The sequence below is a fragment of the Carlito syrichta genome, unplaced genomic scaffold, assembly GCF_000164805.1.
Source record: "Carlito syrichta isolate Samal-C Ts95f unplaced genomic scaffold, Tarsius_syrichta-2.0.1 Scaffold308194, whole genome shotgun sequence".
NCBI lineage: Eukaryota > Metazoa > Chordata > Mammalia > Primates > Tarsiidae > Carlito > Carlito syrichta.
In genome coordinates this window covers 27160-55029 of record NW_007252290.1, presented here as the reverse complement: position 1 = coordinate 55029, position 27870 = coordinate 27160, and the positions used below count along the sequence as shown (strand labels likewise).

Here is a 27870-nt window from a genome sequence, read left to right as displayed (position 1 = left end):
TGTTGCCCAGACTGGAGTGCAGTGGCCGCTCCCGGCCACCACAGCCTCGACCTGCTGAACTCTGGCGATCCTTCCGCCTCAGCCTTCCAAGTAACCAGAATTACAGGCATGCGCCACCACGCCCGGCTGATTTTTTGATTTATTGTAGAGATGAGGTCTCGCTGCCCAGGCGGGTCTCGAACCTACGGGCTCAGGCAATCCACTCACCTCAGCCTCCCAAAGGCGCGGGATGACAGGCTGAGCCACCGAGCCCGGCCTCCTTCCTGACTTTTATCACTCTCCCACGTGACCTTCCTGATTGATTTGTTTCTTCTGGGATAGGAGTCCTTGGGGAGCAGGACCTTTGACTGACTTGGCGCCCCCAGTGTCCTTGAGTGCCAAAATGGGGCCCAGCTAAAGTGGGTACAGTTCAAATGTTTGTAGAATGGAGGAGTGAATGAATGAAATGTGTGGTCCAGGGATGAGCAGGAGAAGGGGATGCCTATGAGGAGCTCTGGAACAGCACCCATGAATTAGGGTCACAGGAGGGTTACGGGGTGGCCTGTATGGTGCTGACCATAGGTGTCATAATTGTCCACAGGTGGATGTACTGGACAGACTGGGAGGAGGACCCCAAGGATAGTCGGCGAGGACGACTGGAGAGGGCTTGGATGGATGGCTCACACCGAGATGTCTTTGTCACCTCCAAGACAGTGCTTTGGCCCAATGGACTAAGCCTGGACATCCCAGCCGGGCGCCTCTACTGGGTGGATGCCTTCTATGACCGCATTGAGACCATACTACTGAATGGCACAGACCGGAAGGTGGGCAGGCGTGTGCCTGGGCGTGGGCAGCCATGTGTGTTGTTAGATCACGCTGGTGTGTGGATGAGGCTCTGTGTGAGGATGTGGACATCTGGGTGTGTCCAGGTTGTGTGCTTCATGTATGTTTAACTGGTCTGTAGTTGTGTCATCTGTGAGCTTGTGTGTCTTAAATGTTGTGGTGTTTGTCCGAGGCTGGAGTGCAGTGACATACTCACGGCCACCACAGCCTTGACCTGCTGGACTCAGGCGACCCTTCCGCCTCAGCCTTCCAAGTAGCTGGAACTACAGGCACGTGCTGCCATACCTGGCTAATTTTTGTATTGATTGTAGAGACGAGATCTCACCAAGTTGCCCAAGCTGGTCTCGAACCTGTGGGCTCAGGCAATCCTCTCACCTCGGCCTCCCAAAGTGCTAGGATTATAGGCGTGAGCCAGCATACCCGGCCTGTCTGAGATTTGCCTCTGTTAGTATACATCTGTGTCCATCCATGTCACCTGTGGGTTCGGTCTCCCATGTACATGCCCCTGCACACTGCTGTGTGTTTGCAGTCTGCACAAATGTGAGATGCACATACTGCACTTTTTCCACAGGGTGGTGATGTGCGTCCCGAAGCATATGCATGTCTAGATGTGTGCACCAAAACATTTCATGGTGAATAAGGCCCCTTGTCAAATGGCTCTGGCACCCCCCCACACACCCCAACACCCTTTGAACAAGCAATAATAGACAGCTTATCACTCCCAGCACATGCCAGGGCATCTGCCCTCTGTGCTGGGCCCGTGTAGTTCTTTCTGCCTGGGATGTCCACCCCAGCTCCTCTTCCCTGGCAACTGCTCAGAAGCCACCTCCTCCAGGACATTTTCTTTAGACCCCTCTTCCACGCCTGTGTGTGTCCCCCATAGGATAAGGGTCAGATCAAGGGCAGAGACCATGTCTTTTTCATCTCTTAGTGCTTGTCACAGCTTGGGCCCGATAGATGCTGGTAAATGTTGGATGAAGAAATGAATGGGTGAATTCTGACTGTCTGCGCAGGAGTGTGTGTGTGTGTGTGTGTGTGTGTGTGTGTGTGTGTGTGTGTGTGTGTGTTGTGAGGGAATATGAATGAACCCAAGAGAGGACAGTATGGACATCTTCACCATCAGCATTCCTGCTGAGTTACCTGCTAGCCTGCTGGCTTCAGAACCTAGCATCTCACTGTGTGCAGAGTTGTCACCCTCAGGAGCTTCCGGGCTAATGGAGAACAAGACCCATGTGCAGGACATAGACAAATGAATGTACAAAACAGTGACTTCCCAGGCCTCCCTTCGGCACCCCTAGTTGTCTCCCAACTTTTAATACCACCCCCTCCATTCCTAGATTGTATACGAGGGTCCTGAGCTGAACCACGCCTTTGGCTTGTGTCACCATGGCAACTACCTCTTTTGGACTGAGTACCGAAGTGGCAGTGTCTACCGCTTGGAACGGGGTGCAGGAGGGGCACCCCCCACCGTGACCCTTCTGCGCAGTGAGCGGCCCCCCATCTTTGAGATCCGCATGTACGATGCCCAGCAGCAGCAAGGTACCCCATGGGGGCTGGGGCCGGGGGCCGGGTGGGACCTGGATCGGGGGATGGGACCTAGATATGAGGAGTGGGGGAGACCTAGGCCAGGATTTGAGGCTCTTCTGGCGGTAAAGATGCTTCTCAGGAATCCCAGACTTGGACTTCTGATGCTTCTTAGAAGAGAAGCCCCCCAGCCCAGTTTGACTCTCTGTTCCCCATTTCCCTTCCTGCCCTTGTCTGTGTCTCCTCTTTGTCGATGTGCTCTTCTTCCTCTCAATATTTCCTCTTTCTGTCTCCTCATTTTAACGTGTCTCCTCCCTTGTCCCCTCATCTCCCTTTCTGGCCTCTCCTGACCCTGCTCATCCCCATCCTCATCTTCCTCCTTCCCCCCCCTTGCCCTTCCCTGTCCCCTTCCCTGAAGTTGGTACCAACAAATGCCGAGTGAACAATGGTGGCTGCAGCAGCCTGTGCCTGGCCACCCCGGGGAGCCGCCAGTGTGCCTGTGCTGAGGACCAGGTGTTGGATGCAGACGGCGTCACTTGCTTGGGTATGAGGGGCTGGGCTGAGAGGGATCAGGGAACATATCCCAGCAGGAGGACATCACTGAAGGGCTAAGGGGGACCCTGAGGGTTCAACAGGAAGCAAAGGATGAGGGTGAGCAAAGGCTCTGGGGGCTGGGAGGGAATTTAAGGAGGGACTGGGAGGCATGAGAATGAGGGAAACTGACTGAGGAGTGGAGAGCTATGGAAAGAAGAAGAAAATATTCTTAACTTTTCCTGAATGTATTTCCCCATTATTAAAGTAAGATGATAAAGTAAGCTCAGGTGTGGTGGCCCACGCCTGTAATCCCAGCACTTTGGAAGGCGGAGGCAAGAGGGTTGCCTGAGATCAGGAATTCAAGACCAGCTTGAGCAACATGGCGAGACTTTGTCTCTACAATAAATCAAAAAAATTAGCAGACCATGGTGGCACATGCCTGTGGTTTCAGCTACTTGGAAGACTGAGCTGGAAAGATCGCCCAAGCCCAGCAGATCTCAGCTGTGGTGGTCGTGAGTGTGCTATTGCACTCCAGGCTGGGCAACAGAGTGATACTCCAACTCAAAACAAACAAAGATAATAGTAAATAAAAACATTGAAAACTAGGCCTGTGTGGTGGCTCACATCTGTAATCTCACCAATTTGGGAGACTGAGGCAGGAGGATTGCTTGAGCCTGGGCAATATGGTGAAACCTCACCTCTACAAAAAATGAGCCAGGCATGATGGCACATGTCTATAGTCACAGCTACTCAGGAGGCTGAAGTGGAAGGTTCACCTGAGCCCAAGTTCAAGGCTGCAGTGAGCTGTGATTGTACCACTGCACTCCAGCCTGGGGTGACAGGGTAAGAACCCAGCTAAAAACAATCTAAAAAAAAAAAAAGGAAATTAGAGAGGAGAAAAATAGCCTAAATCCCACTCATGAGCAACACTATATGGTTAGCTCTGTGGTGAACCGTCAGCATCCTTTTTCCTTAGTGGGGGATCTTGCTGCCGTTTTTCCCATAGCTGTAGCCATCCACATATAAAATGGCTCCTGCCCTCTGCAGCTCTTGTGTCCCAGCATGTTCTGTGCTATTGTTGCCTGATTTTAAATAGCTTTAAAAAAAAACAATCAAAGTAGGTCATACTCATTGTAAAAATAGATAAGTAAACACTATAAAAATATAGAGGAAAAAGTAGCAATCACCCCAAATTCCACTACCCATAGATCACCGTTATTAACCTTTGGGGGGAACACCTTCCCAAACGTTTCTCTATGCGTTTACGTTGACACAAATGGAGTCTCCAGCACATGCTGCTTCATGCTGTACTTCTGTCACTGGGTATGTCATGAACACATAAGCTGTATTTTTAATGGCTAAAAAATACCCTATCATTGACTCACCTATTTCTCTGCTGTTGTATGTTCAGGTTGTTTTTGGTTTTCTTTTCTAATTACAACCCACGTTCATTGAGCACGGACTGTGCCCAGCACCATTATAAGCTTTTCCCCTGCTGTAACTTGTTCACTCCTAAAAATACCCTTGTGGGGAAGATGGTTTTGCTATCCCCATTTTACAGATGAAGACATGGAGGCCCAAAGTTAGAGCAGGAATTCGAATCCAGGAGGTCTGACCCAGGGCCCGTTTTTTTTTTTTGCCATCTTTGTCACCCCTTCTATTTATCCTATCTCCCTGCCTTCCCAAGTTCTGGAGGTTTCCTTCTAACAGGATCCCAGGAGTGAAAATGGGTCAGCAGAGCCTTAGCGTATGGCTGGAGTGAGCGGCTGAGGTCAGACAAGAGCATTGGCGGGTGAGGGCTGTGAAGCTGAGAGGCCAGGGGAATGGGAAGGTCATCCACAAGGTTGTTGAAGTCACCGAGAGTTGAACCCGGAGTGATTCTGGAGAAAGTGACACTGAGGGAGATAAAAACCGTCATGGATGACGGAGTGGCCTGGGAGCCCCGTAGGAGTAGAGGTTGGTGCAGTCTAAGACACAAAAGGCAACGCTGGGTTTTTAGAAAGGGCGGAGGGACCCGGGCACCATGGCTCATGCCTGTAATCCCAGAACTTTAGGAGGACGAGGTGGGAAGATTGATTGAGGCCACAAGTTTGAGATCAGCCTGGGCAACAAAATGAGACTCTGTCTCTATTTTAAAAATTAAATTAAATTAATATATAACAGAAAGGAGAAGCCATGGTGAGGAGTACAAAGGACATATCCCAAACCCAGGCCCAGTGGTCACCAGGACAATGGAGAGAAAATAGCCAACTGGGACCCATGGAGACTTCTGAGATTAGAGAGGGGTGGGAGATGGGTTAGACAGGAAGTGCCCCGCTGTGGGGTATGGGAACACGGCTCACAGGGGAAGCCTGGGCTGCTTGAGGTTACCATGCGAATGGGCGCGGTGATTTTGTTGCTAATGGGCTGAGGTAATAGTGATGGTGAGTGTTGGGGACAGAGGGGTGGAGCCTGCGGTGCTCTGGGACCTGTCTTCACTCCTGCTGGTGGGGTTGATGCAACTGTGACAGAAAAAGTCCAGGACCAGGACAGGGCCCCGGGGGTCCCAGAGGTGACTTCCAAGAGCCATTTCACGGAAAAGCAAGCGGGGATGGTGCTAGTCAGCTCAGTGGCGATAAAAGTATGAGGCGCTCTAGGCGCTCTTGGAAGCTGTTTTATTCTCAGACCATGCTGAAGTATAGGAATTATTAAGCAGAGTAAACATCACTGTTACTGCTTGAGAAAGAATAGCCATTTCCATCCCAATAATTTGTTCATCAATTGCATATTAGAAGAATTACTCTATGTTATTAAAAAATATTGAAACAATGTTTAATCTTGGAAATGTGAATTTGCTACAAGTTCACTATTCTTCATAAAATAAAATGTGTCTAGTAAAATGCTAAAAAAAAATAGTGAAACAAATACAAGTAGTACAGGGAGCTTAGCACCTGTCCCACGACGTGGGTCTAACTTTCCCCCTCACACTCCTGTGATGCCCACAGCAAACCCGTCCTACGTGCCCCCACCCCAGTGCCAGCCAGGCGAGTTTGCCTGTGCCAACAGCCGCTGTGTCCAGGAGCGCTGGAAGTGTGACGGAGACAACGATTGCCTGGACAACAGTGACGAGGCCCCGGCCCTGTGCCGTGAGTTGCCCACCCCTCCCTTTGGACAGCACACCTGGGGGCAGCTCAGCTCTGGCAGAGCCCTACCCTCTCGCTGACCCCTAACCCATACCCCCCCCAGATCAGCACACCTGTCCCTCAGACCGATTCAAGTGCGAGAACAATCGGTGCATCCCCAACCGCTGGCTCTGTGATGGGGACAATGACTGTGGGAACAGCGAGGATGAGTCCAACGCTACTTGTTCAGGTGTGGAACGGGATGGAGGGTACCACCCTGGGTGGTAGGGGTGATGGGGGAGCCAGGCTATGGAAGACGAGTGGCCTCAGGAAAAGAAGACAAGAGCCCAGGACTGAGGGGACGGAGCCTTGAGCAAGAAGGGGGACTGATGTCCCCTTCCCTGGGCTGGGAAGCTGGGAGGGTGGGGCTTGCAGGGGATGGAGCACAGTCCTAGACTGGAGATGAGGAACGAGGTGGAGCTCCTCAAAAGGTACCAGAGGCCCCTTGAGAGATGGTGTGAGACTACATAGATGGCTTTGAACTTTTCTAAGAGAAAAGGTTTGTTATGGACTTTGCAGGAACCTGGATGGATTTAGAGTCTGTAATACTCAGTGATTTATCACAGAAACAAAGATCTGAGTATTATATTACTCACTCATAAACGGACCCTGAACATTTATCATATACCATAAGAAAGAGATTGAACCAGGCATGGTGGCTCACGCCTGTAATCCCAGCACTTTGGGTGGCGGAAGCGAGAGGATTGCCTGAACCTGTGGGTTTAAGACCAGTCTGGGCAACTTGGTGAGACCTCATCTTTACAATAAATTTAAAAATTAGCTGGGCATGGTGGTACATGCCTATGGTTCCAGCTACTTGGAAGGTTGAGGTGGAAAGATCACCTGAGCCCAGCAGGTCGAGGCTGCAGTAGCCGTGAGCATGCCACTGCACTCCAGCCTGGGCCACGGAGTGAGTGAGTCCTCATGCCCATCCCTGCCCCCAGCTCGTACCTGCCCACCCAACCAGTTCTCCTGTGCCAGTGGCCGTTGCATCCCCATCTCCTGGACGTGTGACCTGGATGATGACTGTGGGGACCGCTCTGATGAGTCAGCCTCTTGTGGTAAGAGGGGCAGCAGGGGGGCCAGGCTGGGCCTGGGGGAGGGGAAGCCATAAAAATGTGCTCAGGCTCTGTGGCTCAGCCTGTAATCCCAGCACTTTGGGAGGCTGAGGCGAGTACATTGCCTGAGCCCGTGGGTTCCAGACCAGCCCAGGCGACTTGACGAGACCTCATCTCTACAATAAATCAAAAAATTAGCCTGGCGTGGTAGCACGCGCCTGTAGTTCCAGCTACTTGGAAGGCTGAGGCGGAAGGATCACTGGGGCCCAGAAGGTCAATGCTGGGGTGGCCATGAGCGTGCCACTGCACTCCAGCCTGGGTGACGGAGTGAGACTCTAACTCAAAAAATAAATAAATAAATAAAGCTGGGCTCAGTGGCTCAGCCTGTAATCCCGCGCCTTTGGGAGGCTGAGGTGAGTTGATTGCCTGAGCCCGCAGGTTCGAGACCCGCCTGGGCAACTTGGTGAGACCTCATCTCTACAATAAATCAAAATGAGCCGGGCGTGGTAGCACGCGCCCGTAGTTGCAGCTACTTGGAAGGCTGAGGCGGAAGGATCGCCGGAGCCCAGCAGTGGGAGGGGAAGGTGCTGGAGACACCTAGCGGCTTAATACCTTGAGCAAATTACTCAATCTCTGTGGCTTTTGTGAGTTTTGTCTACAAAATGGGGGTGATAATAGCTCTGACATCACAGCGCTGTGGGGACTTGGGGAACTCAGGAACAGAAAGCAATCAGCACCGGGGCTATGTTGCGACTGGTGGGAGATATGAGCAGGACTCCCGGCAGGGCCGTTCCACAGGTCTGAGGACTGCCTCAGGTCCTGGGAGGGGGCCTCCTGCACCCACCTGCTTGGATGCTATGTGATCTTGAGGGCCCTGCTCAGCTATTCTTTCTCCTTGACAGCCTATCCTACCTGCTTCCCCCTGACTCAGTTTACCTGCAACAATGGCAGATGTATCAACATCAACTGGCGATGTGACAATGGTAAGAACTGGATTCCTAGGACAGCAAGAGGCCTCAGCCAGGCCCTGGAGGGGAAGGAAAGGGATTTTAGAATCAAGCAGGGAGGCCCCCCTCCAGGACACCTCGGCCCTGCTGTGTTGGCTGGGAGAAAAGAGGAGGAGCCAGAAATGCCGTGGGGAACCAAGGTGGACTGAGGGGAGACCCTAGTCATCGCCTGTTAGTGGGGTTCCTACCCCCAGGCGGGGCCTGCCCTGCCCACCTCCTGGCAGGGCCTCGGGGACAGAGCTGGGAGAGCCTGGCCCCTTCTCCCAGCACACCATCATCTCCTGGAGTCCTGGTGCACCCCTTGCTCCGGGCTTCAGGCTTGGGAGCTCCCATGGCGGTCAGCCTTGAATCAGGTGATATCAGCCCTGAGCTGCAGGGGCCACCGAGCATGAACACATGCGGGCAAGTGACTGTTGTATGTGTGCCCTCTCGGGCTCTGTCATGTCTGTGTTGTGTCGTGACGTGCGCCCCAGTGGCTCTGGCCCTGGCTGGCGTGTGAGAGGGTTGCTGGGCCAGCGCCACGTTGCCCTCATCTTTGCCGTGTCTCGTGTGCCAATGGTTGCCCTGGCGGTTTCTGTGTTTCAGAGAAGGATTGTGGGGACGGCTCTGATGAAAAGACCTGTCCTGAGCCTGCCGGTCAGTGCATAGAAGCACATGCACCATCACCCCAGAGCCCCAGCTGGCCTTGGCCGCCTCCCGGGACCCCAGGCCCCCACTCCAGATCTTCTAGGATGTGAATGAAGAAAAAGCAACAGGAGAGAGAGAGAGAAAAAACAGGGAGAGAGGAACCAGTGGATGGGAAGGAAGCAGAGAGGGCAGAGGGAGCCACTCAGAGGAAAAGAGATGACAGAGAGGGGGCGACAAGAAGGCCAGAACAGGGGGGCAAGAGAGTCAGAGAAGCAGATCTGGTTGGAAGAGAGACAGAAGCACAACCTGGACCCCAGTCTTCCCCCATGTCCCGTAAATGTGGAGGGAAGTCCCACAGCCCCCACCCCAGGGCTTGGAGAGCAGGACATGCACTGAGCCCACCTTAGGGGCCTTCTGGCCAGAAGTGGCCCTGACCCTTCCCTGCTGCAGGCAGGATCCCCAGGAGCCCAGCACCCCGAGGGCGGCACCAGGTCAAGCTCAAGGCTGGGCCCGGCATAGCACTTCCCACTCCCCAGGGTGGTCTCACCTGCATGCCGCCTACTTTTTTCCCTCCACAACCAGAGAAATCCCTGCCTTTCCCCAGAAGCAAGCAGACCCCCGCCCCACGCCTGCCAGGAAAGGGGGGGGAGCATTCTCTGTCCCCTGTCCCCGCCAGAGACCCCTGTTCCTCCAGAGACTAGGGAGGAACCCTCCTGGAGCCGTCCCCACCGCGTGGGCCATGGTGCATGCTGCAGTCTATGCAGTTTCTGTGTCTTTTCTGTTTGTTATTTTCTCATCGGGGGGGTTGGGGGTGGGCTAAGGGTGGGAATGGGGGGCCCAAACTGGGGTCACAGAGAAGGCTGCTCTGCCGACTCCCTCCTTGCCTCTCCCCTTCTTCCCTCCCCCCAGACAATGACTGCGGGGACAACAGTGACGAGGCTGGCTGCAGCCACTCCTGCTCTAGCACCCAGTTCAAGTGCAACAGTGGGCGCTGCATCCCGGAGCACTGGACCTGCGACGGGGACAACGACTGCGGGGACTACAGTGACGAGACACACGCCAACTGCACCAACCAGGGTAAGCACCGACCTGTGGGCAGGATGAAGCCACGCCCCCTGAGTCAGGAGCAGTCAGCAGTGCACACAGTAGGCCCTCAACAAATGCTCGTGGAATGAATGAATGAAATGGAGGCTAAGGTGGGAGGCATCTGAGCTCTGACCTAGTCAATCGTTCATCCAGGCGAGATCTGGTGTAACAGGACGATGGAGGGGTCCTTGAAGGTGTGACATCTCCTGACTCATACTGAGTTGATGCGTCTCAGAGTGGCACAGGGTTCAGGACTCCCTGGGCCTTCCTCAGCTCACAGCCTACCCACTGGGAACCGGAGACAGCCCGACGTGTCGCTCACCCCTGAAGGACTCCCAGTCCTGTGGGAGAGGGAGATTGTCGGCAAATGATGGCCACACATGGTTAAGGTCACAGGCTGTGCCAGTGGGTAGCCTTGGGATGAGCTCCAGGTCTGCAACTTATTATCTGAGTAGCCTTGAGCAACTTAATCTCTGTGGGCCTCTGGGAGTTTTGTCTGCAAAGTGGGGTAATAATAGCACCAACATCAGGGCACTGATGTGGTTGTCACGAGATCTATGTGAGGTGCGCTCAGTACAGGGCCTGCGTTTGGTCATTAGTAGCTGCAGGAAGAGAAGCTGCAGGTAGGGGTAGGGTTGAGCGATGAGAGGGGAGGAGGTGGCTCTGTGAGGTTCCCAGGGCCCTGGCCCTCTCGAGGGATGTCGGTCTCTTAGCTCCAGCTTGCTGTTACCGTGGAGGAATGCAAATCTAGGGTTGCCCTGGCTTCGAGAGAAGTCAGAAATGCAGAGTTTTCTGTGAAAGCTACCAAGTGTTTAGCACTAGAGTGTTCGTTTCCCAGGGCTGCCGTCACAGAGCGCCACAGACTGTGACTTAAGCAATAGAAATCTATGGAAGTCCCAGACCAAACTCGGCAGGGCTGCTTCCTCCTGAGGCTGTGGGGCTAGTCTCCCCCGTCTCCCCTGCCCCCTAGCTTCTGGTGGTCTGCTGGCAACCTCTGAGTTCCATGGCTTGTGTATGTTTTACACTTATCTCTGCCTGCCTCTTCACATGGCGTCTTCCTGCAGTGCGTGTCTGTCTCCGGGTCCAAATTTCCCCTTTATGTAAGGACATCACTCACACTGAATTAGGACCCACCCAAAGGATCTTAAGTTGATTATCTGCAAAGACACTTTCTAAATAAGGTTATATTCACAGGTATTATGGGTTAGGATTTCAACATGTTTTTAGGGAACCCTTACAACTGGTAAGTGATTTTTAGAAGTTTTAAAAGTACTACAGGCCTATCATCATCCCTGCACTTGGGGAGGCTGAGGCAGGATCACTTGGTACCAGGAGTTTGAGAACAGACTGGGCAACATAGTGAGACCTCATCTCTATATTTATTATAAATAAATAAGTAATGAATAAAAGCTACAAGTCGAAAACCTTCCTGCAGGCCTCATCTGACCCAGAGGCCCCCAGCCTCCAGCCTCTGCCTTGCAGTCTCGAGGCACAGTCTCACACCAGTGGGAACAGTATTGAGTGGCCTCGGGAACCCCCTGTGAGCCCAGCCATGGGAGGAAGGAGAGGGAAGGTCCCAGAAGGCCCAAGACACTGTGACTGGGTCCCCAGGGCCACCTCTGAGAGGGGCTGGGTGAGGGCACAGGTGACAGGCCCTGGGGTTCTGAGAAGGGGCCCCTGGAAGCTGTCTGGTGTGGGGAGGGAGCTCCCAGCCCCTACCCAGTGAGCCGGGCAGGCGTGGACAAGTCGCTTCCTCTGAGCCTGGTCTTCCTCCTGTATGAAATGAGATGGGATGTGTGAGCCTGGCACAGGAGGCAGGGCTGCCACTGCCCGCAGCAACTGTTAACTCTGGTTGTGAGCTGACGTGGCCTGAGGCCACTCAGGAGGAGGTAAGACTTGACTGAGCCCCGAGGAAGAATTAGACTGTGGGTACAGGGGCAAGAGGGAGGGGCTTTCAACGGGGTTGGGATGGCCTGGGAACCCCTGTAGGAAAGACTTAGAGGGTGAAACTGAGCACCTGTATAGGGTGACAGCAGGGCCAGGGGAAGGCTCGTGCAGGACAGTGGGCAAGGAGGCTGTCCCCAGAGGGGGCAGATTTCAACAGCAGCTGAAAGTCAGCCAGAGGCTTGACCTGGGAGGCACTGGGGCTCTTAGGAGGATTTGGAAGCTGGAAGATGAGAAGATTTAGGAGGTGTCCTAGGAAGACAGCCCCAGAAGGAAAAAGGTTGGGTTAGGGAACAAGAAGGAAGAGTCGGCTTAGAGGCTGCTGCTAAGTCCAGGCACAAGGGGAGAGCGTCGCCCGTGTCATGGCAGGAAGGGGAGGAGAGGGCACGCAGCCATATAACTGTGAGGCCCAACTCTGAGCTCCATGGCCTGGGCCTCCTGGGCGGGGTGCTCTGCCCCTCCCCCATCTCCTGAGTCAGATCTCAGCCAGAGTGATCCTGACAGCGCATAAGTCAGATCATGCCCTGGCCCTGCCCTCAAGCCTGTACTGGCTTCCTGCACGCTTAGAGCAAATGCCAGGCCCTCTTCACCCCTCCCCTATCTCTCGACCTGCTTTCCTGCCACTCCCCTCCCCCTTCACTCTGCTTCACCCGTGTTAGCCTCCTGGGCACTTTTTGATCATGCCCAGTGTTATCCTGTGTCAGAGACTTTGCGGTGGCTGTTCCCTTCGCCTGGAGTGGACTCCTGGTGCCCTCACAGCAGGCTCTTACTTCACTCAGGCCTCCCCTCAAGTGCCTTCTGCTCTGCTCAGAGGCCTGCCTGACCATCGTATCTGACATGCCCTCCCCAGTCCCCTCTAGCCTTTGCCTGGCTTGGTCTTACAGTACTTGTAATGTCAGCAGTGACATTCTGGGTCTGCGGGTTAGGTCTTCATGATCTCTCCTCCCATTAAAACCTAAGCTCCATGAGGGCAAGAACTTTGTCTTGGTCACTGTTGGCACCTGGGGCGGTGCCTGGCACACAGTAGGCACTCAATAAATGCTTCTGGAATGAATGAATGAAACAGAGGCTGAGGTGGGAGGCAGCAGAGCTCCAGTCCCGCAAATGCTTACCCAGTGGAGATCTCATGTGTGAGATGCAGAAATTAGATGAGATGATCACTGGGTCCTCGAAGGTGGGACATCTCCTGACTAACACTGAGTTTGTTCTTCCCAGGAGTGTCACCAGGGCTCAGGGGACTCTCCAGGTCTGCCTCAACTCACAGCCCTGGGCTGGGCGTGGCAGGAGAGGGTTTGGAGGGGCAGGGATAAGGAGGGCTGGCCTGAGGTGCCCCCTCCCTTCTGACCCCCTCCCCTGTCCCTCTGCAGCCACAAGGCCTCCTGGTGGCTGCCACACTGATGAGTTCCAGTGCCGGATGGACGGACTGTGCATCCCCCTGCGGTGGCGCTGTGATGGGGACACGGACTGCATGGACTCCAGCGATGAGAAGAGCTGTGAGGGAGTGACCCACGTCTGCGACCCCAATGTCAAGTTTGGCTGCAAGGACTCAGGTGACAAGGAGGGTTTGAGGAATCCTGGGACAGGACAACAGGGGCAGGAGGAAGCCACGCTGAGAGCAGAGCAGCGGCGAGGGGCCGGCACTGCAGTGTGGGGCGAGGGTGGGGACATTTCAAGGCAAAAGGCCCTCAAGAAAGCCTGTGCAGCATGCACAAGGAATGGCACGAAGGGGCCGGGGCCTGCACGAAGGACCCTAGAAACCAAAACCCCCGCCAGAATTGAGCTCCAACCCTTCCTGGAGATTCCTACCTTCTTTATTCCCCATAGGAATTTGACAGAAAAGGCCTTGTGGTTCCGAATGGACCCCAAGGCATTGCAGTCATAACCCTACTAGAGATGCCCATGGGGGTCTGGGAAGAAGGGCTGGGAGAGCCCCACTACCCAGGCCCGGCCCCTCACATTGCCACACCCCTCAGCTCGGTGCATCAGCAAAGCGTGGGTGTGTGACGGCGACAGAGACTGTGAAGATAATTCGGATGAGGAGAACTGTGAGTCCCTGGCCTGCAGGCCACCCTCGCACCCCTGTGCCAACAACACCTCCGTCTGCCTGCCCCCTGACAAGCTGTGCGACGGCAACGACGACTGTGGAGACAGCTCGGACGAGGGCGAGCTCTGCGGTGAGGCCAGGGCCCGGATGGGGCCGAGAGGCTGGCCGAGGAGAGGAGGGGAGGGTGGCGGGGTGTAGGAGCCTGGGCCCAGGCGGGTCTGTGGGGAAGCATTAGAGACCAGGAGAGAGCAGTCACGGACAGCCTGTGCTGATTGAGAGCTCACCCTCTCACTGTGCTGAGCGAGTCACACGGTGAGAGCATTCAGTCTATAGGGTAGCCCTGCGAGACAGGTGCTTCCACTGTCTCCATTTTACAGATGAGGAAACTGAAGCACAGACAGGTTCAGTAGCAGGAGCAAGGTCACACAACCCTTAAAGCTCCATGGAGACAGTGCGCCCCCACCCCACAAGGCAGAGACCCCCCCACACGCACATATCACAGAGCAGTGAGGAGTGGGCTCATGAGATACCCAAGGTGGAGAGTTGATGGTCAGGGCAGGCTTCCCGGAGGAGATGAGGATTGAACTGGGTTCCCAAGGACAGGCAGAACTTGCAGAGTGAATGAGAACGCAGGGGAGTCCATTCAAGGCAAAAAGAACTAAGGATGGAGGAGTCTGGGAGGCCTGCATGGTGTGACTTGGAGATGAGGAGCAGGGCAGGGCAGGGACCTGGTCCTCTCAGCCAGGCAGAGTCCCGGCTCCCTGGAAGGAGCAGGTGGGAGATAAGGCCACTGGGACTGGCCGGAAGACCTGCTGCCAGGTTGTCAGTCAGACTGGCGGGAGGACATGCCCTACCGCACCCCACCCCAAATCACACCCAAATCAGGAGAGGTTAGCAAAGGGGAGCTGGACCTACGGACCTCCCAGGGAGGAGGCAAAAAGCTGGGGTCTCCACTGTGGACCCAAGAAGGGATGGAACTGTCCTCGGGGAAAGGGTGGTCCCAGGTGGCGGGTGCTGGGTGCTTTGGTCCTGAGGGAGTCTGGGAGGCCTCGGGGCAGAGGCTCAGCAGGAACAGAGACCAAGGGGCCGTGGGCAGGGTGTGAGGGCTTGGTCTGGGCTGCCCAGGTCTTGGGGCCCAGCGGGACCGTGTCCTGCCTCCTCCCAGACTCTGACCCCTGGCCTGTCCCCTGTCTGTACCCCCAGACCAGTGCTCTCTGAATAACGGTGGCTGCAGCCACAACTGCTCGGTGGCACCTGGCGAAGGCATCGTGTGCTCGTGCCCTCTGGGCATGGAGCTGGGGCCCGACAACCACACCTGCCAGATCCAGAGCTACTGTGCCAAGCACCTCAAGTGCAGCCAGAAGTGCGACCAGAACAAGTTCAGTGTGAAGTGCTCTTGCTACGAGGGCTGGGTCCTGGAGCCGGACGGCGAGAGCTGCCGAAGTCTGGGTGAGACGCGAGGAGGGGCGGCCAGGCAGGCAGGGACAGGCTCCTGAGCTGTAGTGGGCCGGTCTCGGGTAGCCTGGCGCCAAGGGCTGAGTTTTCCACCTGGGACCCCAGTGTCCGGACCAGCAGAGACCCCGCCTGCACCCGGACAAGGGGGCACGCAGGCAGCCGGCCCCTCGCTGACCCTGTCCCGTCCCTCCCACCCTAGACCCCTTCAAACCATTCATCATCTTCTCCAACCGCCATGAGATCCGCCGCATCGACCTCCACAAAGGGGACTACAGCGTCCTGGTGCCCGGCCTGCGCAACACCATCGCCCTTGACTTCCACCTCAGCCAGAGCGCCCTCTACTGGACGGACGTGGTGGAGGACAAGATCTACCGCGGGAAACTGCTGGACAACGGAGGTGACAGCCGCCCCGCCCCGGACCCACGCTGGGGCAGGGTGCCCGGCCAGAGCCCTTGGGCACCCAGGGCCACAAGTTCAGATCCAGGGGGCCCCAGGGCAGAGGCGTGGCTCCCATCCCCCACCCCTGTTAATTGAGTTACATTTTGCAGTGGGTCTTAGCGCCTGACGCCCAGTAATTATCGTTGGCAGAGCTGCCAGACTGATAATTAGCAAAATGATCGGCCCTTCCTTGGAGCGCTGGGAGCCTGGCTGCCCAGATCCTGGAATTGCAGGCTTGAGAGGGGAAAGCCATTCAGGAGGGAGTACCTGCCTGTCCAGGCAACCTGTCCCACCCACACTTCCTCCGTTGTTCACGCGTGCAGTGAGCACCTGTGTACACGCTGGCAGTGGGAATGCAGCTGTGGCTGCATCCGGCTGTTTCCACCTGTGTGGTCAGGGAAGGTCCCCTGAGAAATTGACATCTGAGCAAAGGCTTGGAAGAGGCTCATTTCACTAGAGGAATTTGTATTGTTTGACATAAACCTGGGAACCATGAAATATCCATAAACAAGGAGATGGATGGCTGAGTAAACAGTGATGTGTTCACACTGCACAGCAGTATCTCAAAGAATAAGGTACATAGATAATGTGTTAGCATGGGAAGCTCCTGAAGCCATTCTGTGGGGTGACTTCTAGAAAATTCTAGAAAGCCTGCACCCTCTGCTCTGACCTCCTCCCACAGGGTAGCCCCTCAGAGAGCTGCTACCCTCCTCACCCCCCGTCCCGGCCTCTCCTCTGCTACTTGACCTCCTGATGACAGCTTGGGGGGGACTGGGTGAGGAGAGGAGGGAGTGTTAGGAGCCCCACGATTGAATCTGGGCACATCGGAGGCTTTGGCAGAGGTGTCAGGCTGAGGATGATCACTGAGGGCTCCCAGGGGTGCACACTTATGCCACTGCATGTAGGAGACGCTGACCTCTCACCACCCTCTCTCCTCCAGCCCTAACCAGTTTCGAGGTGGTGATTCAGTATGGCCTGGCCACGCCCGAGGGCCTGGCTGTTGACTGGATTGCAGGCAACATCTACTGGGTAGAGAGCAACCTGGACCAGATTGAGGTGGCCAAGCTGGATGGGACCCTCAGGACCACCCTGCTGGCCGGTGACATTGAGCACCCAAGGGCGATCGCACTGGATCCCCGGGATGGGTGAGCATCCTGCCCAGCCCCGTGGTCCTCTGAAGTCCCATTCAGCCTGGCCAGGGATGCCTGCCTCCTCAGGGCTACTCGTCCTCCCACGCTTCCCAGGACCCTACCACGTCCTGCCCCAGGCCCCCAGTGTCAGCCCTCCTGACCCCCTCCCCACTCCCCAGGATCCTGTTTTGGACAGACTGGGATGCCAGCCTGCCCCGCATCGAGGCAGCCTCCATGAGCGGGGCTGGGCGCCGCACCGTCCACCGGGAGACGGGCTCAGGGGGCTGGCCCAACGGGCTCACCGTGGACTACCTGGAGAAGCGCATCCTCTGGATTGATGCCAGGTCAGCGCCCCACACCCGGGGGAGGCCAAGCCAAAGGCACCAGGACGGGGTGGAGCGGGGCCCCAGGACTTGCAGAGGGAAAGGGTGTGACAAGGCCCAGGGGTCTAGAACCAGAAACAAATGGCAAAAGACTGGGCAGATCGGAAAGAGGACAAGGGAAGTGGGCAGAAGAGGCAGGTGCAGGGCCATCCTTGTGGTTCTCCAGGTTGTGCCTCCTCTCTGCTCACACATCTGTGCCCACGCTCCCAGGTCAGATGCCATTTACTCAGCCCGGTACGATGGCTCCGGCCACATGGAGGTGCTCCGGGGACACGAGTTCCTGTCCCACCCGTTTGCAGTGACGCTGTATGGGGGGGAGGTGTACTGGACTGACTGGCGAACAAACACGCTGGCCAAGGCCAATAAGTGGACCGGCCACAATGTCACTGTGGTTCAGAGGACCAACACCCAGCCCTTCGACCTGCAGGTGTACCACCCATCCCGGCAGCCCATGGGTAAGGGGCTTGGGGCCTCCAGGTGCCTCTGGGCTTCTGGAAGGGAGCCAGCAGCCTCCCAGAAGTCCTCACGGGAGGAGAGAGCCAGGGAAAGGCGGTCTGCTGGGCTGGTGGGGGTGGGCCGGTCTGTTGATAGTGCCAGAACGGGGGGGGTGGTGAGAGGGCCTGGAGAACGGGTGGGAAAGGCCAGGCAGGGACCAGCATGTCACAGGTCGTTCTGGCTTCTTCTCTCCACTGCCTGCCCCAGCTCCCAATCCCTGTGAGGCCAATGGGGGCCGGGGCCCCTGCTCACACCTGTGTCTCATCAACTACAACCGGACTGTCTCCTGCGCCTGCCCCCACCTCATGAAACTCCACAAGGACAATACCACCTGCTACGGTAGGGAGGCCCCACCCTCCCGAGCCAGTGGTAAGCTGAGGCTGGAGGGGACGGTTCCAGGCTTCCAGCTGTAAATGAAGGGAGAGTCCTAGCTGGGAGGGTCTGGATAGGAGAGGCCAGTCATTGTGAGAGGAGGGTCTCTCCCAAGAGGGGTGCTTCTCACCATGGGCCAGCAACAGAAAGAGCCAGAAGAAGGGATCCTCATCTGGGACGGGAGGCACGGAGGCCGGGACTCAACTCAGTGACCTGCCTGTGCCCGCAGAGTTTAAGAAGTTCCTGCTGTACGCACGTCAGATGGAGATCCGGGGTGTGGACCTGGATGCCCCCTACTATAACTACATCATCTCCTTCACGGTGCCCGACATCGACAACGTCACGGTGCTGGACTATGACGCCCGCGAGCAGCGTGTGTACTGGTCCGACGTGCGGACGCAGGCCATCAAGCGGGCCTTCATCAATGGCACAGGCGTGGAGACTGTCGTCTCTGCAGGTGCCTCCTGACCCTGGACCCCACCCGGTTCTTTCTCCCAACCCTGGTCCTCTTGGTCCTCATGTTCCTCCAAACCCTGTTCCCCCTGGGGACCCCAGCCCTGCTTTCCCAATCCCTGGTCTCCAGAAACCACACCTGCTTTCCTCCCAACCTTTCCCCGAAAACACCCAGTCTCCCACTCCCCACTTGTGCTCCCAGACCTACCAAACGCTCACGGGCTGGCTGTGGACTGGGTATCCCGGAACCTGTTCTGGACGAGCTATGACACCAACAAGAAGCAGATCAACGTGGCCCGACTGGACGGCTCCTTCAAGAATGCGGTTGTGCAGGGCCTGGAGCAGCCGCATGGCCTTGTCGTCCATCCCCTTCGAGGGTGGGTCCCGGGCCCAGGGCCAGGAACGTGGGGTGGGCCTGGGCAGAAGAGGACCCTGACCTCCCCTCTTGGCACTGTCCCCCAGGAAGCTCTACTGGACGGACGGGGACAACATCAGTATGGCCAACATGGACGGCAGCAACCGCACCCTGCTCTTCAGCGGCCAGAAGGGCCCCGTGGGTGCGTGCTTGGCCACCTGCCTGCAGCTCTTCCTTGCTCCTCTGCCTCTCGCCTCCTGAAGCCCTAACGTAGTACCTGTCCTCACCACCCTCCCGAACCTCTCCCATTCCCCTCCCTGGACCCCGTGTGCTGTGCTGGGCCCCCTGGCAGTGACACTCCCCTTTCAGGCCTGGCTATTGACTTCCCGGAGAGCAAACTCTACTGGATCAGCTCCGGAAACCACACCATCAACCGCTGCAACCTGGATGGGAGTGGCCTGGAGGTCCTCAACGCCATGCGGAGCCAGCTGGGCAAGGCCACCGCCCTGGCCATCATGGGTGAGGGCAGCTGGGTGACAGGGCTGGCTGGAGGCATCTCTCAACCCTGGGGCAGGTCTGATGACTGGAGTCAACAGGCCCTTGGGACGTGGGTGGGGGCCTTCCTGAGGGTCTCATCCCCTCCTGCCGCCCCAGGGGACAAGCTGTGGTGGGCAGATCAGGTGTCAGAGAAGATGGGCAGGTGCAACAAGGCTGACGGCTCGGGGTCTGTGGTCCTGCGGAACAGCACCACCCTGGTGATGCATATGAAGGTCTATGATGAGAGCATCCAGCTGGGTAGGTGGTAGACTTGGGGTGGGGCCTGGGGTTCAGAGGCTGGGGGTCAAGAGCGGACTTGGGGCTGCCCACAGAAGCAGGCTGCAGGGGGCGAGGCTGTCAAAGCAGGTAAGGCTCCACCTGCCACACAAGGGCACCTTCCAGGCTCTCAGCATCCCTGGTCATAAAGCCAGAGGCCCAGAAGGACAGAAGACTTGAGGGTTGGGAGGGGTGCTGACCCTCACCAGGTCCAGGGTGTGGGCGGTGATCATCCTGTCCCTGAGCAGCTCAACGCTGACGCCACAGTCCCCCAGAGGGCCACCTAACCCTTCCTCTCTGCCTCCCACCCCCACCAGACCATGAAGGCACCAACCCCTGCAGTGTCAACAACGGAGACTGCTCCCAGCTCTGTCTGCCCACGTCTGAGACCACCCGCTCCTGCATGTGCACGGCTGGCTACAGCCTCCGGAGTGGCCAGCAGGCCTGCGAGGGTCAGTGCCCGCCCTCTCCGCCCCCCCCCGGCCCAAGTCCCCAGCCCCTACCCCCCCTACCTCTTACTTTGGGGACAGACTGCTTTCATCATGGATTAGGGTGCCTTCTGGGTTAGAAGTTTAGCAAGGCCCCGCTGTGCTGGTGCTGGGGGGCAGTCTGGGGACCAGAAGGCCCTGTCCCTCTGCCCTGCAGGCTTAACCAGAAGATGGGGACAACATATAGGGAAACTGGACCACAATTTGGCTGTAGTGGGATTTTGGAGAAATGGGCAGATCAGGGCCAGCTTCATAGGAGAAGTGTGCCGTGAGCTGGGGTTTTACAGGACAAGGAGGAATTGGATGCTGGCTGGAAGGAGAGGGGAGGAGTGGGGAAGTCCTGAGATGAGGCTGTGAGGTGAGGGCTGCTCCTGTGTTGTCTGCCGGGAGTGCCTGCACGTGATGTTTGGGGAAGATTAACCTAGCATCCAGTGGGGGGAGGGAGAAACAGAGGCAGTTAAACCAGTCAGGAAGCCACGAGGAATAATCTATGAGCCAGGCCCTGGCTGGGTTTAGCAGTTGGGTTAAAGGAAGATATGAACTCCAGAGGCATTTCACAAGAACTTGCTAACTGCTTTATGAACTTGCCCTTCAGGACAGTATTTCCCAAAGTGCACTCCTGGGAGCCTCCCTCTTTGATGTGGGTAGGTTTTGCCATGAGTTGAACAGAGTTTAGATGTGTTTTTTTAACTGCAGAAGTTCTCAGAGCCTTGAATATGCTCATGTGCTCCTAGGATTTGTAAGCAGAGTACTCTAGTGTTTGGGGTTTTCCCAAATACACTTGACCGCTGATCCTTTTTCTCACGGAGCTTGAGCAACCAAGGGCGCATTTGGGAATGCATTCTGGGGCACTGTATCACAGGGATAAAGCCTGGGGTGCGTGGACAGCAGTGCCTCATGAGAAATGGAGGAACTGGGAGTGAGACTGGCTTAGGAGCAAGGTGCTGGAAGTTTAAGTCTTGGATGTTGGAGAGAGAGCGTGGCATAGACCAGACAGAGGGAGGATGGAGAGGGAACCGGGGTCAGGCTAAGCACTGAACTGGAAACCTAGATTTTGGAGTCACCCAATCCTGACTGTTCGGTCTGAACCTCCCCAACTTTCCCTCAGAGTCTTAGGGGTGCAGGGTTGCACTGGGTGAAGGAGGGCAGGGTGCGGGATGAGAAAGGTGAGTCTCTGCTGCCCTCTAAAGGTGACTGGAGGCCCTGCAGGTGGTTGCTGAGCTGCCCACCCTACCCCCACCCTTCACTAGCCAGGTCAGCTTCCTCCTGCCCAAGCTCAGGTGTGCACATATGTGTTGGGGGTGGGGATGGTCACTGGAGAAGATGCCACAGGGGAAGCAGAGAAGACCGACTTGAGGGTGACAGGAGCCAAGAAGTGTCAGTGAGGCCCGTGCCTGATGTGTCCTTGTGTTTCAGGTGTGGGCTCCTTTCTCCTGTACTCTGTGCATGAGGGAATCCGGGGAATTCCCCTGGATCCCAATGACAAGTCAGATGCCCTGGTCCCAGTGTCGGGAACCTCGTTGGCTGTCGGCATCGACTTCCACGCAGGTGAGCCATCTGGTGGCAGGGCAGATGGGATGTGATCCGGGAGCTTTAGGGGTGTGCTCTCAGGGTCCAGTGGGGCCTGAGGGGAAGCAGCACTTGCCACAACCACCACCCCCTGCCCCCCACCTTTCCTTCCAAGCACCCGGCACCCCCAGCACTCATCCACCTCCGTCCTGACCCTTACGTGACTTTGACCGCCCCCCGCCCTGCCCCTTCCTTGTTGGACATCCCCGTTGGCTTCTCCACCTCCAGAAAATGACACCATTTACTGGGTGGACATGGGCCTGAGCACCATCAGCCGGGCCAAGCGCGACCAGACATGGCGAGAGGATGTGGTGACCAATGGCATCGGCCGTGTGGAGGGCATTGCGGTGGACTGGATCGCAGGTGAGCCATGGAGGGCTCAAGGTGGAGACTGGGGGTACCTGGGGTCCCAGCAGTGGGGGTAAGGAAGGAGTAAGCAAGAGTAGCTGGGGAGTTGCAGGGGTGCCTGGGGCCAGGCAAGGGCCACGTGCACTGTCTCCACCCCACCTTCCTGAGTCCCACCAACTCCCTCCTCAGGAAACATCTACTGGACGGACCAGGGCTTTGATGTCATCGAGGTTGCCCGGCTCAATGGCTCTTTCCGCTATGTGGTCATCTCCCAGGGTCTAGACAAGCCCCGGGCCATCACTGTCCACCCGGAGAAGGGGTGAGAAGCTGGACAGGCTGGCTCAGGGCATTTGGCCCTGTCACCCTGGCCACAGCCCATGCCGACGGGTCCCTGTCCCCTCTGGGGTCTGGGAACTGACTCACACCTCCACCCCCACCCCACAGATACCTGTTCTGGACAGAGTGGGGTCAGTACCCGCGTATTGAGCGGTCTCGGCTGGACGGCACAGAGCGAGTGGTGCTGGTCAACGTCAGCATCAGCTGGCCCAATGGCATCTCCGTGGACTACCAGGTGTGGACAGAGCAGTGGCTGGAGCCCATGGTAGACCTGGCCCAGCCCCTGCCCAGAGTAGGACTCCTGCCACCCCAGAGATGGCAGGTGGGGGGTCACTCAGAAGCAGGAGTGGAGGGACGCCTGGAGGTTGACTTACCGGCAGGTGAGAGGCGGAGGCAGGAGTGAGAGGAGACTGCCCTGGGAGCCCCACGCCATCTCTGTTGCCGGGACCTGGGAAGGGGCTGGCAGGGAGCGTGGCCCTGGAGCTGAGAGTGTCACTGGCCTGCAGGATGGGAAGCTTTACTGGTGTGATGCGCGGACAGACAAGATCGAGCGGATTGACCTGGAGACTGGTGAGAACCGCGAGGTGGTTCTGTCCAGCAACAACATGGACATGTTTTCAGTGTCTGTGTTTGAGGATTTCATCTACTGGAGCGATAGGTGAGAACTTGTGTCCTGGCCTCCTCCCCATCCCGTCTACCCCGCACCGCCACCGGTGGCTCCATCGACCCTGCTTGCGCCCTTCTTTCCCCCCAGGACTCACGCCAATGGCTCCATCAAGCGCGGGAGCAAAGACAATGCCACAGACTCGGTGCCCCTGCGGACTGGCATCGGCGTCCAGCTTAAAGACATCAAAGTCTTCAACCGGGACCGGCAGAAAGGTGAGGCCGGGGCAGAGGAGGCGAGAGGGGGCACCCGATGACCTGGAACAATCTCCCCAGGGAACCCAGAGTGAGAGAGGGCTGGGAGAGAAGATGGACCTGGGCGCCGGTTGCTGGGGCCTGGAGGGTCGTCTGAGCCGGGGACACCTATCGAGGCAGAGCAGGGCACCAACCAGAGCCTACCCCTTGGCCTGGATGACAGAGGCACCGGTGAGCCATTCCCAAGGCAGGCCATGCCCTCGGCCACCTCCCTCTTCCAGGCACCAACGTGTGTGCAGTGGCCAATGGCGGGTGCCAGCAGCTGTGCCTGTACCAGGGCGGCGGGCGGCGGGCCTGCGCCTGCGCCCACGGGATGCTGGCCGAGGACGGAGCGTCATGCCGTGAGTACGCTGGCTACCTGCTGTACTCAGAGCGCACCATCCTCAAGAGCATCCACCTGTCGGATGAGCGCAACCTCAATGCGCCCGTGCAGCCCTTCGAGGACCCTGAGCACATGAAGAACGTCATTGCTCTGGCCTTTGACTACCGGGCAGGCACCACCCCGGGCATCCCCAACCGCATCTTCTTCAGCGACATCCACTTCGGGAACATCCAGCAGATCAACGACGATGGCTCCGGGCGGACCACCATAGTGGAGAGTGAGCCCAGGCCCCTGGGGCTTCCCAGGAAGGGGGCTGGGGACAGGGGGAGCAGCACGGACTCTCAGACACGCACCGGCCACACCTACCCGGGTCAAAATCTCCCCTGCCATGGTGCACCCGGATCGCACTGCACCTGATGAAGTGGCTTGAAAGTTTTTCCTTATCTGGAGTCAGAGTTGGCCCCTGCTTGCTCCCCACAGTGGCCCCAGCTCTGCCTCCAGGGCTGCACAGAACTAACCAGAGGCCTCCTCCCTGGAGCCCCGGGCTCTCAAGCACGGGCTGCAGACATGAGGCTTGATTCCTGCCACTTGGAATGCCTCAGACAAGTTTCCCCTCACCAAAACTGGGTTTCCTTGTCTATGAAAGGAGTGTCCCCTGAAAGGGTGCACATGGGGCTCAGCAAAGTGGTTACGGTGCCGGAGCTCTTTGGAAACCACTATCAAGCCAGGCACAGTGGCTCATGCCTTTAATCCCAGTACTTTGGGAGGCAGAGACAGGAGGACTGCTTGAGCCCGGGAGTTTGAGACCAGCCTGGGCAGCATAGCAAGATCTCGTCTCTAAAAAAAAAAAAAAAAACCACGATCTCATCCCATTGCATTTTCTCTTCTTCAGGCTGGATACCCCCAAATCCTTTGATTCATTCACTGGCTTATTCATCTATTCAGCTGGTCCTTAAAGACTAACTGGGTGCTGGGTATACAGTGGTGGAGAATACCAGACCTGTCCTTCCAGCCTCCTCTGGGACATTTTCTGCTCCACACAGTCCAGTCCACGTGTCTGTCTAAAAATGTAGTATCAGGCCAGGGCAGTGGCTCACATCTATAAAGCCAGCACTTTAGGAGCCCAAGATGAGAGAATTGCCTGAACCCAGGGGTTTGAGACCAGCCTGGGCAACTTGGCAAGACCTCGTCTCTACAATAAACCAAAAAATTAGCTTGGTGTGGTGACACGTGCCTGCAGTTCCAGCTACTTGGAAGACTGAGGCAGAAGGATGACCTGAGCCCAGCAGGTCAAGGCTGCAGTGTGCCACTGCACTAGCCTGGGCAACAGAGTGAGACTCTGACTTAAAAAAAAAAAAAAGTCGTGTCCAAAGCCAAACTCAGTACTCTATCCCCTTCCTTTGGGCTGTTGTGCAGACTACATGTTTTGGCAGCCCCATGGTCACACAGCTTACAGCCCCCCCCAAGCCCCCACGTCTTTTCTTACAATACTGCTCAGCTGGTCTCTCACTGTGCCTTAGTTCTTTAGCCTAAGCGTAAGATGTCTATGAAACTGTCAGTTTATGGTCTTTTTTAAAGACTCAGGGTCTTACTCTGTCGCCTAGGCTGGAGTGCAGTAATGCCATCATAGCTCACTGCAGTCTCAAATTTCTGGGTTCAAGTGATTCTCCTGCCTCAGTTTCCCAAATAGTTAAGGATACAGGCGTGTACCACCACACCTACTTTTTTTTTTTTTCTTTTTGGTATTTTTGTAGAGAAAGGATATCAATATTTTTGCCTTGGACTGGTCTCAAACCCCTGGGCTCAAGCAGTCCTCCTGCTTCGGCCTCCCAAAGTGCTAGGATTGTAAGCATGAGCCATCATGCCTGATCGTTTTTTTGTATCTTGTAGAGATGGGGTATTGCTATGTTGCCCAGGCTAGTCTCAAACTCCCGGGTTCAAGAGATCTTCCCATCTCAGCCTCCCAAAGTACTGGGATTATAGGCGCGAGCCTCTGCACCCACCTATGGTTCAGGGTCTTTGAAAATAGCAAGTACCCCAGCAGAGCCCAAGTAGGGTTTGGTTTGCTGAAATCCATGTTGCACGACACAACAGCCCTAGAAAATGTAACCACATCATGAAGCTACCTGGGTCTGTCCAAGGGCAGGAGACAGGAAGAGTTAGGGAGGTGACCGTGGGTCCTTTGGGTGGGTGATGGGATGGTACAGCAGGGGCCAGGGCCACTGAAGGTCAGACTTGGGTGCCCCGAGCCCTGTCTGCTGCATGAGCTCCCACACGCCACACTGCCCCTTCTAGTCCAGGGGCCAGATGCCCCAGGCCATCCCTGCAGTCACTGTGCAACTCTGTGTCCTCTGGCTCTGCCCTCCGGCCCACTCCCAACCGTGGCTGCTCCTGTTCCTTCACAGATGTGGGCTCTGTGGAAGGCCTGGCCTATCACCGTGGCTGGGACACTCTGTACTGGACCAGCTACACGACATCCACCATCACCCGCCACACCGTGGACCAGACCCGCCCGGGGGCCTTCGAGCGTGAGACCGTCATCACCATGTCTGGAGATGACCACCCACGGGCCTTCGTGCTGGACGAGTGCCAGAAGTGAGCGGCCGCCTGCGGGTGGGGCTGAGGGGAGCGGTGCGCCCTGGGGCGGCAGAAACTGCCCCAGGCAGACTGGAGGGGGGATGCGGGAAAGGCGCTTCCAGCCGGCTCCACCTTTCTCTGCTGGGTGGCCTTGGGTAAGTCACATGGGCTTTCTGCACTTCAGCCTCCTCTTCTGTGATATGAGGTACGAATATTTCAGGAGCTTGAACCAAGGGGACAGTGGCACTGTGGGGACGTTCCTGGCTTTGTTGTGGAGTCATTTGCAGGGAGCCACGTTCAAGGCTAAAGCAAGGCCTCCAGCTCTGGACCCAAAGCTTCAGGCACAGGATGCTCGCTGAGTCCCCGTTCACCTAGATGGGGAGACAGTCATGTTCATGGCTGTACGTGATGGCTGCAGGCGTCATGGAGGCAGTAGGTTGGCACAGGGCCTGGGAGCGGAAAAGACAAGAAGGACAGCCCAGACGTGAATGTGCTTTGAGCAAAAGCCTGGAGGAGGGAAAGGTCACAGGGGAAGGACGGCAAGGGAATGAACATCCCCATGCCCTGGGGTGCAGGCAGGCCCGAGAAGGACCAAGAAGTGGGGTCAGCTGCATAGGAGTCAGGAGCACAGACCAGGAAGAACTGAGAGGAAACACCCCGGGGTGGGTGACCCCTAGGGTCCCCTGCAGTTGCTGCCTGTGCTGTCCTCCTGCTGGGCAGCTCCCAGCCTGCTGTGTGGCCTCTGGTGAACCACCCCGGCATGACCGTCCTGGCTCACATTGAGAACGGCACTTTCCCCTCTGATTCAGCAGCACTTGGAATGTTTATAAAAAGCTTTACTAGGAAACTAAGAGATAAACACAACCCAAATGCGGCTACATGGAAATGGTGAGTGGATTCCACGCCCTGGTGGAAATCACGTCTAGACCAGCCCAGCCGCCTGGCCTGGCTGACCCTGCACAAGGGCCCTCTGTTGCCCGCCGTTCCAGATGTCTGGAGCGTCCGTGGCGGCTGACCAAGTGACCCATGGTGACCTCACCTCTCTGGGGCTGGCCCATGCTGAGCGCCCCTGCCTGCCCCAACCCATCCCAGAGGACGCCCTCACATGGTGGCCCACGGAACTCTTTTCTTCTGGGCCCTGAGAATTCTGTTGCTCATTCAGCAACTGGTTTTGGAGAACCAACGATGCGCTGAGGCTCCAGCGGGGAATGAGAGGGACGTGGAGCATGTCTGATTCTACACATGATGAGGCTGCAGGGGCTTGGTGACTGTGCCAATGTCCTGCCCCAGCCTGGGAGTCAGGGAACGTGTCCAAGAAGGAGTCGGCGTCTGAGGATGGCAGAATCGGACCAGGTAGAGGAGGGTCAGAGTGCAGAGGAGAGAAAGCTGAGCTGGCCAGAGCAGCCCTCCCTCGGCCAGAGAAATAGACCCTTTGGGGGAACTGGAAAGACCCCAATGGAGGGGTCAGGATGAGTAGAGGCTCCAACGACCTGGCTTCCTCCTGAGCCCACCCTGAAGCTGGCGCTGTGCCCCATTGGCCCCAGGAGTTCACAACTAGATGGCTGGAAGGTCTGTCATGTTCCTGGTCACTGCCCACCTGCCCCAGGAAAG

General features: G+C 56.8%; 1 protein-coding gene across 1 annotated transcript in view; it reads left to right on the top strand.

Moving 5' to 3' along the window:
- LRP1 (LDL receptor related protein 1) overlaps window positions 1–27870 on the top strand; it is an 85437-nt gene that overhangs the window by 33916 nt on the left and 23651 nt on the right. The window contains exons 13-42 of the mRNA XM_008065230.2: window positions 581–803; window positions 2160–2361; window positions 2765–2890; window positions 5865–6005; window positions 6106–6231; window positions 6986–7102; window positions 8002–8082; window positions 9643–9810; window positions 13131–13313; window positions 13737–13937; window positions 15011–15256; window positions 15462–15659; window positions 16641–16845; window positions 17010–17174; window positions 17424–17668; window positions 17916–18047; window positions 18310–18537; window positions 18736–18910; window positions 18996–19090; window positions 19258–19407; window positions 19543–19683; window positions 20019–20153; window positions 21606–21737; window positions 21987–22121; window positions 22296–22425; window positions 22551–22677; window positions 22949–23100; window positions 23197–23321; window positions 23582–23959; window positions 26088–26277. Of these exons, the coding sequence (XP_008063421.1) occupies window positions 581–803; window positions 2160–2361; window positions 2765–2890; window positions 5865–6005; window positions 6106–6231; window positions 6986–7102; window positions 8002–8082; window positions 9643–9810; window positions 13131–13313; window positions 13737–13937; window positions 15011–15256; window positions 15462–15659; window positions 16641–16845; window positions 17010–17174; window positions 17424–17668; window positions 17916–18047; window positions 18310–18537; window positions 18736–18910; window positions 18996–19090; window positions 19258–19407; window positions 19543–19683; window positions 20019–20153; window positions 21606–21737; window positions 21987–22121; window positions 22296–22425; window positions 22551–22677; window positions 22949–23100; window positions 23197–23321; window positions 23582–23959; window positions 26088–26277 (5052 nt within the window). The remainder of the gene's footprint in view (window positions 1–580; window positions 804–2159; window positions 2362–2764; window positions 2891–5864; window positions 6006–6105; window positions 6232–6985; window positions 7103–8001; window positions 8083–9642; window positions 9811–13130; window positions 13314–13736; window positions 13938–15010; window positions 15257–15461; window positions 15660–16640; window positions 16846–17009; window positions 17175–17423; window positions 17669–17915; window positions 18048–18309; window positions 18538–18735; window positions 18911–18995; window positions 19091–19257; window positions 19408–19542; window positions 19684–20018; window positions 20154–21605; window positions 21738–21986; window positions 22122–22295; window positions 22426–22550; window positions 22678–22948; window positions 23101–23196; window positions 23322–23581; window positions 23960–26087; window positions 26278–27870) is intronic.